Below are 13,633 nucleotides of genomic sequence, written 5' to 3'. Positions count from 1 at the left end.
TATATATATATATATGTATATATATATATATATATATATGTATTCTATATATCTATGTATGTATATATGTATATATCTATATATGTATGTATATATCTATCTATGTATGTATGTATGTATGTACATGTACGTATGTACGTATGTACGTATGTACGTATGTACGTATGTACGTATGTACGTATGTACGTATGTACGTATGTACGTATGTACGTATGTATCTTTTAGGAAGGACAAAAATCATGACAAGTCTTGGAGAGGAAAAAAATCCATATATAACTACGCTCCACGCTATGTAACCATGGTGCTGGATGGTTTGATGCAGGAAGCATCTTGGAAAAAACTTAATGGCAAAACTAAATTAATTGACCGAGCAAAATGTTAATGTTACTCAGTCTCATGAGGATCATGACGTGCAACAACCTACACATGTCTGGCCACCTTTGGACAAATCCATTAATCAGATGAGTCAATTCTCGGATGAAGAATGACGGGTCCATACATCCAGGAGGAAGAAGAAGAATGAAGACCTACATAAGCTCAAGAAATTTATGAATGATACTTTGGTTACTTCGGGTAATAGTACGCCCCTTACAAATTTGTTAGCCAGCTCCCTTCCGAGAACTAGAGGAAAATGGAGGACTAAAGTGGGACGTCCCTAGCACTTATGCGTCTGTTGTTGGCTTTTTAATTTTTTATCTTTATGTACATTTGCTTTATTTGGGATTTTGTGTGTGTTGTATTGTGTGAGTTGGGCCTTCTTTTAGGCTCTCTCATACACCTATCTCTATCTTTTACTTTCTAATATATTAGCCATTGGACTTTTTCTAAAAAATATATATATATTTAAAAAACCCAAGGGCTAATATATTAAAATAGAAAAGTTACAAATAGGTTGTATGAGTGGGCTCAAAAAAACGCACCCTCCCCATACAGTACAACACACAAAAAATCCAAAAAAAAAAGATACATGTAAGCCCCAAAAAACTAAAACCGCCAAATCGCAGAAACAAGTAGTTAGGGACGATCCAATTTATTCATGACTCAAACCTTTGCAACTATTATCATAACATCGTAATTTTTCTTATCTTCTTGTGACAATTCCTAAACCTTTTTTAAACTAAACAAAATTTACCTAATTTGTATATTTCCTATCCTTTTTATATGAACACGTATTAATTTTTACATAAAAATTTTCATTCTAGAGTATTACAAAATGTGGGTAGAAGTAAAGGAAAAGCCTTTATTTGATAAAAAAGACATGGCATGGAGGTATAACATATAAGATGACATTGGAGGGAATGATTATTTATACTTATCTGAAGTGCACTTATTCCGAGAAAATTGTGAAGAGGGTGTTACATAAATGAAAGAGCACCTTTCAAGCTCTCACAAAATGTTGCATCTTGTATAAATATACCTAAGGAGGTTGTTAATAGAAACCGTGCTTATAAAAAAAAGTCCACCTTATCAAAGTATTTAGCACAACAATAGTTTGACCTTAGAGTAAAAATTGGGTCTTAAATATGAGAGCAAGCCTAGTGGCAAACATTCATCTATTTTGCCATAGATATTATGTAGAGGTACCAAAGAACATATAGATCAATACATGATAAATGTGAATCTCAATAAATTGTCTCCTAAAAGTGCTAAAGAGACGCATGTGTGCCTATATAAATATTGGGAAGTTCTCCAAAAATGTCGACATATTCAATGTGGCAAACTCTCCTTCATATTTTAACATGATCGTGTAATAGGTTCCTATGGTCAATGCTTGAGACCACCATCTATGCATGATTTAAGAACTTAAAGAGCTAAAAGAGGAACTAAACAATACTGAAGTGAGCATTAAGAAGATTAAGAAAATTTATAATAAATTAGAGTGATGATCATGTTTAACAATTGATTTTATGTCAAAAATAAAATTTTAACTAACAATTTGATTAATAGTCCCTACAGCGTTTTTTTCTTAAAATCTATTTAAGCATCAGATAAGCTTAGAGACGGACTACATTTTTGGACTTTTTGTAACAACTTGAACAATAGGGCTAGAGAGCAGCAATATAAGTTTGATTAGAGGATATTGGAGAGCAACTTCTTGTTATAGATAATGTAAGCGCTTATAGAGCAGTTAGTAAAAAAATTAATGGAGAAGAGACAACATATGCAAAAGACTAAGGCTCCGTTTGGGGCAACTTATAACTGAGGGCGGCATTTTGAAAACATCACCCTCCTGTTTGTTTATCACGTTCGGACAACTTATTTCAAACCGGTGTTTGAATTTATTTAATAAACGCGGCCGCAAAATCGATCCCGCGGTTAGCGTTCGCTCCTGTGACTTCATCCCGCCGCCCTTGAAACCCCGAGCGAGGGCGATCAGTTCATAGAACTCGCAGTCGGCGAAGGAAAATGTTCGGAAGAGGAGGAAATAATAACCTCATCGATCGTTTGTGAAAAACTGAGTTCATCGGAGCCCACCGCGACGGCTCGGATCGGAAATGAAGAGTTCTGATGCCCTTTGCCCATGGTGACCAGATGAAGGTCGGTGAGAAGAATAGGAGGATTTCACTTCAGCGTGAGAGGCCTCTCTAAGCCGTGCGACGGTAAGCTGCCACATGGCCAGAGGGCTGTTGCAGCGGCAAGCATGAACGTAGCTCGCATGTAGTGACAAGGCTGTTGAGGGAGAGGGAAGAGAACAAAGAATTACAGTATACCTTATCGGCTTCAGCTCGTCTCTGATTTATTACTGTATCGTTGTAGTTATATATTACGTCAGGACTTTTTTTTATTTGTAAAAAGTGTTTTATTAAATGGGTATGAATGTTAAAATAATTTGCATAACGCTTTATAATTTCATTGTTATATAATTGCTGCTAACATATATGCTTAGGAGTTAGGAGTGTGATATTATTATGAAAAGGAAGATTTACATGCATACCACATAAATCATATTATTTATGCATTTTTTTAGTTAAATTTCAATTGGATATGCAATATGTGGTATCGTGCATTTGTCTTTGAGGAAATTTAAAGTTTAGAGCACTTTAAAAACTACACATTAGAATGTTCTCATTTTATCGCTTCTTTGATTGATTCATCACTTACAGTTCTGTTGCAAATAGCTTTACTGCACAGAGACAGAATGATTATTTTTCCAAAAACATCTATTTTCCAAACACACAAACCAAATAGCGAGCCAGCTTATCTGGATCAGTTGCTGATCAGCAGTTTATCCAGATCAGCTGCTTATCAGCAGATTATCGATAAGTTGCAGTTGCCCCAAACAGACCCTAAGCGTGTGGCATATATTATTGGTTTAATTTTAGAAAAACTTGGTGACTTGCCCATCAAAAGAATGCTTTGGTCAAAACAAAAAACATAACAAAATTCATCAACAATCACTTACGAATTTTGGCATTAATGAAACTTAAAAAAATAATAATAACTATAGCTTATATGACTTTACAAAGCATGTTGAAAGCACAAAAATCTTTGTAATATATGTTCACCTTCACATAATGTCTTAATTTTATTTAGGCAAAGAAATCTGAAGGGCAAGGAGTACAAAAGATTGTCCTAAGGGAGAGATTTTGGTTAAGTGTTAATCATGCAATATTAACAATAAAACTACTAGTTCAAGTTTTAAGGACGATGAATTCAACAAAATAGCCAGTTATGAGCTTCATTTACAAAAGATTGCTCTAAATTTAAAGAATAATTCAACCACAATTAGATATAAAAAATTATTGCTGAAAAGAGAGAACTTTGACTTCATCATCATTTGTATGTCGTGAAATATTATTTTAATCCATGAATTCAATATGTTAAAATTAAGTTGATTAACCTTGAGTTCAAATTAGACTTGTATCACAGCAAGGATATGTTGATAGTTGACTCAACTGAGCAGAAGAAGGTTGATATGCAACTTGTCCATTTAGAAATAAGGATGCTTTGAAGTACGAGTCAAAGATACAGTTGCAAAATATTCTTCAAATAATTTTTATTATTTACTAATTAAAACAAAAAAAATCTGCCAATTTTATTATTTTTTTCAAATTTAATTCAACGGTGGAGTCAATTTGGTGACAACATGTTGAAGCTACAATGATTTGCTATAAAAGTATTATTAAGTCTTATATGCTCATCATTAGGTTGTGAACAAAATTATATTACATATAGTCCAATTCATACAGAAGAAGAAATCATTTTAGTAGCTTAAGATGTACCCGCTCATTTATATTATATACAACTAGAGAATACGGAAAAGAAATTTTAAAAAATAAGCTTTAAAATATGATAAGGATCCTTTACTTTGTAAATGCACGCTATCAAATGATGAGAATGAAGCACCATCTAATCTGTAAAAAGAGGAACTTAATACTAACACTTTTTTATGGGGACAAAATTAGTCCAACACCAGTAAAATATCCATGAAAATTGAAGTAAACGAAAATCTAACTATAAACATAGCCATTATTATAAATTTTAACCATTTTTTTATTGACTAATATTGATAAGGAAGAAAACATCACTTCAATGAAAATGAAGAGGTATGAATGAATATAGATACAATTGAGGAGGAGGCGAAGAGAAAATAATTTATCACATGGATGATTCAAATGAAGACCCATTGAGTGATCTTTTTGATGAAAACTTCTAAAAATAAAAATTTTAATGTCAGTGGATTGTTATTGTTGAACTTAAATGAAGGATAATATGAGTGGTAGAAAATAAATAGTTGAACTTATTTTGGTTATGGCTTTGCTTCTGAGTATTTTGCCTTGATATCTTAGTTTACTTAGATAGTTTAATATTTATATAATCCTTCTTATTTCAAGATTTGATGTTAAGATGTTAGCATGCAACTCATTTTTTTATGTAATTTGTTACTTCTTAATATGTTATTATTTAATGTGTTAATATGCTAGTTGTTATTTTATAATTTAAAATTTCTATAGCATATTTCCTATACACAAGTTTTTGAGCATGAGGCTAACGCCTCCAAATGTCTTGAGACTTATGCCCTACCTTACAAAGAAAAAATGTCTTAATATCCAATTGTGCAATTTTAAAGCTTGCTCCTTAGCATTTTCTATTTTAACCAACTAATTTTAACTTCAAAGATTATAAATCACTTATATAATCTTTTTCTGCATAATAGATCCAAAATACTTAAATTTACGACAACCAAACATCACTTTTTCTTCTAATAGTAGTGATTGGTAATCAATAACATAACACTAAGTAAAATTTGACATCATTTGCCAAGCCCTTGGTCCAATAATTCTGAATCCATTATCTTTTTAAATATTTTTGCGTTGCTTTATATTTCCAAATAGTGCAACAAATGTTCAGTCGACTAGAAATGCACCTATTTAAGAAAAAAAAAACATAACAATATCTCACTATGAATATCTATAAAATGATGAAAGCATAATGTTGGTCCTTGATCTATATCTAATTATTAGAAACTCCTTAGTTATTTTACAACTGATGATATTAAATAATGCTATGCCATGCATGTATTCATTAACTACAACATATACCTATAAAAAGAATTATGTGCACCAATTCAACTTTTGTACTATTTAGTCATATATATCCTCTCGAGATAAATAAAAATCAATTAAAGATATTTTGCTCAATGTATTTTTTTATTAATTTCCTCAACACCAACATTCATATCACATCTTCTTAACATAAAACTATATTGATTCTACAATGTCAATGATAAACATTTCAAATTTAAACTTCATTACTCTCACCCATAACATCATAGCATGATTTATAAGTCTGACTCCTCTATAATTGCCACACCATTGAACATCTTGTTTACTCTTAATTATTACTTAATAAAGTACTAATTATTGAATATTTTGTAATTTATAATCCTTATAGCTTTTAAAATTCTATCAAAAGTATTTGTTAACAAAACTAAAATATCAATCATATCTCGGCAATATTTTTTTGGGATGAACATATCTAGAATTTATCTCATTTATCTATTTATTATGCTATTTTGAAAATATTTCTTCCTCAACTTATATTTAACCATTTCTCGAAGTATCATAATTATCTTTCCATGATACCTTTATCTTTGACTAAGATCCAAGTATCATCATCTTCAATGCCTCTAACATGATAGGCTCAAGATCCATGTCTAACTCTTAATTATTACTTAATAAAGTACAAATTATAAAGCTCTTTTCTTCATAGTAAAAAAAAGGAAATATTTCAGATTTCACACTCCAATTCTAGAAGTGACTAAACCTTCTTCTCAATAATTACTTTCACCATCTCCAGTACCAAAAAAAAAATGCTTTGGTTGGCATGTTAGACCTATTAACAAATCAATAAATTGTCACAAAAATATCATTTATTAAAGAAATGAGCATGCAAAGAGCACTTCAAAACTTTAGAAAAAACTAAAATGTTGCTGTCAAACAATGGAGAAACAAGCTTTTTTATTTTCTTCTACGACTAATATATATCAATATGAAGGTAACTACGAAGTAAAGGATTGCTTACGACAGTGTGTCTGCTGCATAAAATATTGGAAATTTTCCAGGTCCTCCTCCACTCCAGTCTCTTCTGATAAAATCAATAACTTGCTCTGCTTGGCTACCTGCTGCTGTCAATACAAACTGACAAAATACCAGATAATCAAATGACTGGTTTCCTAACACAAAATGCACAGCTTCGCCGTTAGAAAGAAATGCAGTTATAAATCCAGAACAATGACTATGCAACAACAATAGAAAAAAGAATAAATAAATATGATCCAAGGTGCAAAGGAAATATTCAGTTCTAACTACACATTTCATTGACTTGCATATTGGCTTTGGCTCTCCATATACAGGCCCCTACTTGAGATTCTTTGAGTTATAAATGTTAAGAATAATTGGAGCTTGCAAGAAATAAAAATAGCATATAAATTACATTAAACTCACGCAAGGGTCTCAGAATGGTTAAAGTACACAATCTTAGCTCTGTATTTGCAGTGAGACTATTTATATGACTCAAACTACCATTTCTTCATGATGCCCATGATTAGAAAATTACAATTAAATATTGTTTAAACTAGCTATATTGAGCAAAAGCCTGCCTAAATTATGAAACTTCTTGACTATTCAAGCATCCCTAGTCAAATTCGTTAAGTCCATCTGAAGACTTCTAGCTTGAATCAGGCTCTACCAATCAAATTCATAAAGTGGGTTTAGGATTCCCATCACATTGCTTCCGTTACAGTAGATAAAATCCAGCAAGGAATTAATGTCATCACACTAAGCCATGGCACATCTGCAATACTTGGAAATCAAGACAACTGAAGAGCACAATCTTGGCTGATGATGACGTTGGCAAACTTGGAAAAGCCGAAAATGAATTTAAAAGAAAAGAGAGAGATGAAACCAAAATAAGCGAGAAAAAATAAATCAGTCAACATACTGCAACTCTTGGGAACAAAAGTTAAACTTAAAAAATTGAAAATATCAAAGCTAAGGAAGACCAAGCCAGAGTCTCGCTAACAAAGATAACAATTAAGGAGAAAACTTCATGTAAGCTTGTAGACTGGCTTGGATCAAGCTAAAACACTTTATCAGAAACATTAGAGGCATGAAAAAAAACATGCCTGGGATGCACTAAACTGGCCAAAGCTCATGGCTCAAACAAGGACGTAAGAATCAGAAATTTGAAGGTAACCTAATCTGAACAACCAGTCACCCGAGAAGCCATGCATGCCCACGGCCATTACAATCAAAAAGGTGCATGAATGCGATTCATTTCGAGCAGATGGTGAAAAAATAACAAGGGCATACCAAAGGAAAAAGCATAGCCATAACTCCATAGCTTACAAGTCGAGAGAAAAAACATACTGCTAGCACGCAAGGACTTCCTGAAATTAATCAGCAGAAAAATGTTAATAGCCTAGATGATATGTAACATGAAAATTATTAACAAAGTATGCTTATATATTTCATGGTTATTTAGATTTTAAGTCCAATTAAGTAATACATGTCATTATATCATATGTCCATAAAATCAACTTAAATTAGGAATCAATACCAAATCCTGCAAAAAAGGCCCAGTTTGTTTCAAAGAACTCGAGCCGTCTGTCTAAGCTCAGTTCAGAAAGATTCCATTTATACCTAGGAACATAAAGCACCAAATGAATTAAAGACATATAGCAATAAATATCATACATAACTGTTTATGCTGAAGTCTATAACACAGGAAGCTGACAAAAGTAGGAAACATACTCAAAACAGTAATATGCATACATCCATGCATTGAGCAAACAACTAATTCCTGTGCCAATGTAGGGTATAAGCAGAGCTGCAACAACCTGAAATCTAAAAAAGAAAACACTTACAATGTAACTATAAAAAAACAAAACAAAACAAAAACAAAAAAGATTAGCTCGACATTGACCATGCAACATAAAACATTTTATCAATTATTTAAATCATCGATAATGCATGAACAAATTCAAACAAAAATGCACATTACTGCACCTCAATGAAAAAAAAGCTTAACAAAAGTAATGAATATAATTGTTCTCCAATTCCAAGCACAACCCTGTTGAATGAATGAGACAGATTTCTGAGTAAGGTAAGAAAATAATTCTAACTTAATTTTGTATATATTAATTTCAACTGAAGAAATTTCTTCCATCTTGGACTTTCAGTTTATAATATTAAACTGACCCCTCAAGCCCACTAGGTCTGCTTGAATACATGCCATTCTGATTGTCAGATGAAGATCTTTCTGCAGGAACTTTTGCCAGATGCAACCCTTTACTTTTGAGAACCTCAAAAGCATGCCTAGCAATGTTGTTATACCTGGATTGGGGGAAAAAACAGTATATAAAGTTGGGCAAAGAAAAAAATGGGTTTTATGGATTCAAAATGCTTTTATATCAAAGTAGACATCAAGCAGAACAAAGCAAATCTTTATGCTCATAAATTAAATCAAACATATTTTATGCCTTCATCATCAAATACGTATGTTACGAAGCTTAAGAAATGACTACGACTAACTAACAAAATATAACATACCAGTTTAAGGTGCAACAAAAACTAAATCCCTTATCATAATGAGTAACATTTACTTGAGGGAAAATTAAGCTATTATGGAACTAAAATCATGACTCTGAGAAAAAGTATAATTCTTCACCCGGCACCCATCCCAACGCAAGACCATTCTAGTAAAGAGGAGGCAACATTTCAGATGGTACTAATGCCAAGTCATCGGCCAAATTGTGATCTTATACATTGAAAACTTAAAACGATAAGTAGTTCAAGTAAATAATATTTTTTATCTTGTTCTCAAAGGAAAAATGGCACCGTTCGGATTAGTTCATCTCTGAAAATATAGACAAAATTGCAGCAACGAAAATGCTGGAGTTTTAACATTTTTCTAACTTTCAAGGGAGCACTTATATATGATATAGAAGAAAATCATTCTTGTATCAACTTTTTTGTACTCAAATGTGGTACACCAATCCAAAATAGTTGAGATAATGCTAATGATTATGATAATAATGAAATGAAGTACATTATGCACTAATTCATCATGGAAAATAAATATAATCTTACAAGAGAACAACGCATTTTAAGTCACATCGTTTCTGAGGCTTATCAGAAAGTAAAATGCATGGTGACAAAATAATCATGTTTGGATCTTCCCCGATGCAAGCAAAATAAACAAAGTAGTAAAATGCATGGTGACAAAATAATCATGTTTGGACCACGTTCCCCGATGCAAGCAAAATAAACAAAGCTTAAGATATTAATGGCTTACCTATAACAATAATCTCCATCTACAACAACTAGAACAATTGTAAAGCAATACAAATAATGTGCTTAATGCACATAAGTAGGATCAGGTTTAATAAGATCATGAAATTTGTACAGTGTAATCAGTCGTCAATGCATCATGTTGCTCTTGCAACATAACGTTCTATGATTATAATCAAAGAAAGTCCCTAATACTGACAATCCAACAGTCAATCTTTCATGGACAAGAAACATGTCCTTAATTTGTTATTAGAACCACATAGGAAGTATAGATGTTCTTTTACTTGTTTGATTGAACTGGATAAAAATCTTAATGCTAGGGATTTTGATTAAATTCCTTAATATGGAAATATTAGTAGAAATTTATAAAAAGATAGATATGGAAATATTAGTAGAAATTTATAAAAAGATAGAGATTAACCTCAACATGTCTTAGAGGAAAAGAACACCGATATCTAGTTAAGGACTAGTGGATATCTCTTATGGAAAACTTTTTTAAGTCGTTGATATATTTTATGGGAAAATTTTTTAAGTCAACACCATTCTGAAGTTGGCATAGCTACAAACTTTATAATGATGAAGCAATCCAGCAGCAGAAAGTAAATCAAATCTGACTATACCAGCATCAAGACAACCTACCACATGTTGCTCAGAATAATGCTGAATCCATATAGTGGATAGAACCAGAAAAGCTGAAAGGCAACAGAAACATTGGTTAATACAAACACAGTGGTGAATATCTGAGAATAAGAAAAAGCATAAATCAATCATGAATTACTTAGAGATGGAGAAACTAATTCAGAAACAAAATGCAAAAACAAATTATTGATGAGATGGATATATGTTGTTTCAAATGCAGGTAATATCCAAATGTTACTACCCTCCCTGCAAATACCACTTTCATCTCTCAAATATTTAAGCCTATAATTCGGACCCATATTGTTATTTTGAAAACCATTGAAAATTTCTTCACATTTTAATTATTGGCTGGTGTAAGTGAGGCGTAGAGAGACAGGAAGGGGGATGCAAATATTACGCTGCAGTTTGGGCTGACAGCTTTAGAACAATTTTTAAATAAATATTGCAGGTTTTAAAATGAATATAATATAATGCCAATAAAATATTTTATAAAGTCACATGTTATTCTACGCTAACATTTTCTCATAATAAAATTCCCACAAGATAGGATTGAAGCTCTTTAAATGAAAATCTATGAATAACCCATTTTTATGAGCTAGCGGAATATTTTGGAGATCATGTGTTTTTGTAAGGATCTTGAAGAAATAATTTATTGACTTTTAAAAAGCCTGTCAGATTTTTTATTGATTTTGAAAGGTCATAAAATATCTTTGGAATTTTGCTATAAATTAAACTGTCTCCAAATCTTCTCTTTTTTTATTGCTATAAAGTCTTAGAAGAAAGGTTTCACAATCACAAAAAAATAAAGAGAAATGGGGTGAAAAAGAGGGGTTTTTAAGGTGCTTAAAAAATGGATATCTTCCTCTAATTCAAGAAGTGTTGGTAATTTCACTACCATCAAAAAGTAAAAATTTTGGTCATGGAAAAGAGAAGCTCTCATTTGGTCTCCTACAACAAAAAGGGGCAGATAATAATAGTAGAAAAATCTTGTTTTCCACGCCTAACCCTCATGTTTGTAGCAAATGATTGCATTCTCTCATAATCACTAGCATAAACAAAATAGTGTCTTTATCATTAACACCAACTATGTATGTTCTCTCTTGTACATCTTTTGAAGCTTAACGGAGCAATTTGATCTTTATGTGTTAGAAGACAGTTGGATCTATCCAAACAACATGAAATTGTGTCGTGTGCTTATGATCTCTACTGCATTTGTTCTCTTTAATTTTTGCTTTAAGTTTTATTAATATCCAAAAAATATGGTCATTTTACAATAGTGAAACATGCCATTTATGCAAGTTCAAAGAATAGTTAGACCTTACTCAAGCCAACTAAACATCTAGTGCAAGTAGTCCTTTCTTTTTCCCCCAAAGAGGATTCAATGATTTCCATAACTAATATATTTGGTCTTATGCTAGTAGCAAGGTTAAGAATATAAATTCAGTGGGCAAAAAATTTGTTTACATCATTCTTGAAAATAAATGACATAAACAGTTGATAGCTAACTTTTAATAACACCAAATGTGATTAAAATTAATGATGATATTAATTTTCAAACAAGATGTGCTTTCTTGAGCATAATGGTCATTTTTAAATACAAAAAGTCATGCCAAAACAAGATGACCATTTATATCTCTTGGAAGAAAACATAATTTATACTGCTGCAAGTGGAGTGATTCATCTAATAACATAAGAACAAAGCTATTTGAAAAACACAGTACCATAGAAGAAGGCATTGATAGATTCCCTTTCTTTCTATCATGTTACAAGATTCATAAAATGATAATTAAGAAGTTTATTAGAAAAAGCATTTCAAGAAAGTGACCAAAAAAAGTGTCACTACCAACATTTTAATTTATAATACAGAAAGGAAAGACACATATTCACTTACATAGAATAACTCAACAAGCACATGACGTGTGAAGGAGTAGAGTGCCAAAGCCGTTCCACTCTGACATAAGTGCTCTGAACCAAACTGCCCGCATTCACTCGGCAAAATCCATAACAAAGTTGGTATGACCACGGAATTGAACATAAACAAACTGTAGAAAGTGAAACATAAAATATTGTAGAGCGACAAGAGTTTTTGAAATGCACAATTAAAACAGTAGCATTGCAGTGAAAAAACTCGTGCGGATTAGCTCTACGATAAAAAAAAGTCAAATAAATGGCTCCAATTAGTACTAAATGTTACAATCGACTGAAGCAAGATAAAGTAGTGCATAATGTTAGAACCCAAGATGGCCCGTGAACTCACACTACCTAGGCAAGTGTACTTTAAAAAGAGAGAGATAGAGAAAGAGAGAGAGATGCTATAACTTAAAAGGGTGCCTATTACGCTGTATAAGTAGTTATATTTATATTTCATATAAAAAAAGTACAATAGTCATGTAGCATTATCTATAACTTAACAGGGTACCTAGCCAGTGAACTTGTCTCCTAGATTGAAGTATGTAAGCTAGTTTGTGTCCAACTAATGAGCTCTTATTCATCATTAGGTTGACCAGTAGCTATTCATCACTTGAGTGGATGAAGTCATCTGTACGGCAGGTATGGAGGTTTTACTAAGTTGACTTGGTTAAATCATCATCTAGGAAGAATTGACTGTGAAATATGCTAATTCGAATTTGGTCTTCCATATATTTGGCATGAATAATATAATGAATTCTACCATAAGGTTATTTGGCTATAAATATTTAGTTCTCAAATTCTCTGATACATTAATGATTTAGTGTGAAAAGAATAAAAGACTTAAATGTACTAAATGATTACGCAATGAGCCTTTAAATGTACAATTTTTTATTGATGCAAAGTTATTTTATCCACATAAGCCTTGATTCAGACATTTGTTCTTGCTTCCTCCTACTCAACTTTCTTACGACCTCTTCCTTAGAAGTATGCAGAAGTTCCCAAGAATATGATAAACATTCCAAAGGAGGATACTATTGCTAATTTGTTTGGCAAGCATAAGAGAGAGGATAGTTCTTCTGAAAAGAAAAGGTAAAGAACAAAATAGGAATAAGAGCTGAAGGGTGAAGCTCATGATTTCGCAACTTCTTTAGCGCTCCCTATAACCATTTTACTCCCTCAAATTGATTTTCAATAAATATAAAGGGTTGAGCGCTATTTATCTTCAAACAAAAGTTTACTCTAAGAAAGTAAAAAAATCTTAATATATATATAGATATATATATATATAT

The 13,633-nt window shown here is 31.8% G+C and overlaps 1 protein-coding gene across 2 annotated transcripts in view; it reads right to left on the bottom strand.

The window, feature by feature from the left end:
- The window catches only part of LOC110029941 (protein EI24 homolog), a 22,134-nt gene that overhangs the window by 2,812 nt on the left and 5,689 nt on the right, over positions 1-13,633 (bottom strand). Inside the window, exons 3-10 of one of the 2 annotated variants that reach the window (XM_020732441.1) lie at positions 12,325-12,475; positions 10,434-10,486; positions 8,703-8,837; positions 8,511-8,574; positions 8,256-8,341; positions 8,062-8,144; positions 7,815-7,891; positions 6,526-6,641 (exon numbers count right to left, since the gene is read on the bottom strand). In XM_020732441.1, coding sequence (XP_020588100.1) covers positions 6,526-6,641; positions 7,815-7,891; positions 8,062-8,144; positions 8,256-8,341; positions 8,511-8,574; positions 8,703-8,837; positions 10,434-10,486; positions 12,325-12,475 — 765 coding nt within the window. Of the gene's footprint in view, positions 1-6,525; positions 6,642-7,814; positions 7,892-8,061; positions 8,145-8,255; positions 8,349-8,510; positions 8,575-8,702; positions 8,838-10,433; positions 10,487-12,324; positions 12,476-13,633 lie in introns of both variants that reach the window. The other variant, XM_020732442.1, reaches the window with a different exon arrangement.

Source organism: Phalaenopsis equestris, unplaced genomic scaffold (assembly GCF_001263595.1).
Source record: "Phalaenopsis equestris unplaced genomic scaffold, ASM126359v1 Scaffold000613, whole genome shotgun sequence".
Taxonomy (NCBI): domain Eukaryota; kingdom Viridiplantae; phylum Streptophyta; class Magnoliopsida; order Asparagales; family Orchidaceae; genus Phalaenopsis; species Phalaenopsis equestris.
Note: the sequence above shows the minus strand (reverse complement) of the source record. Positions and strands in the feature narration are given on the sequence as shown.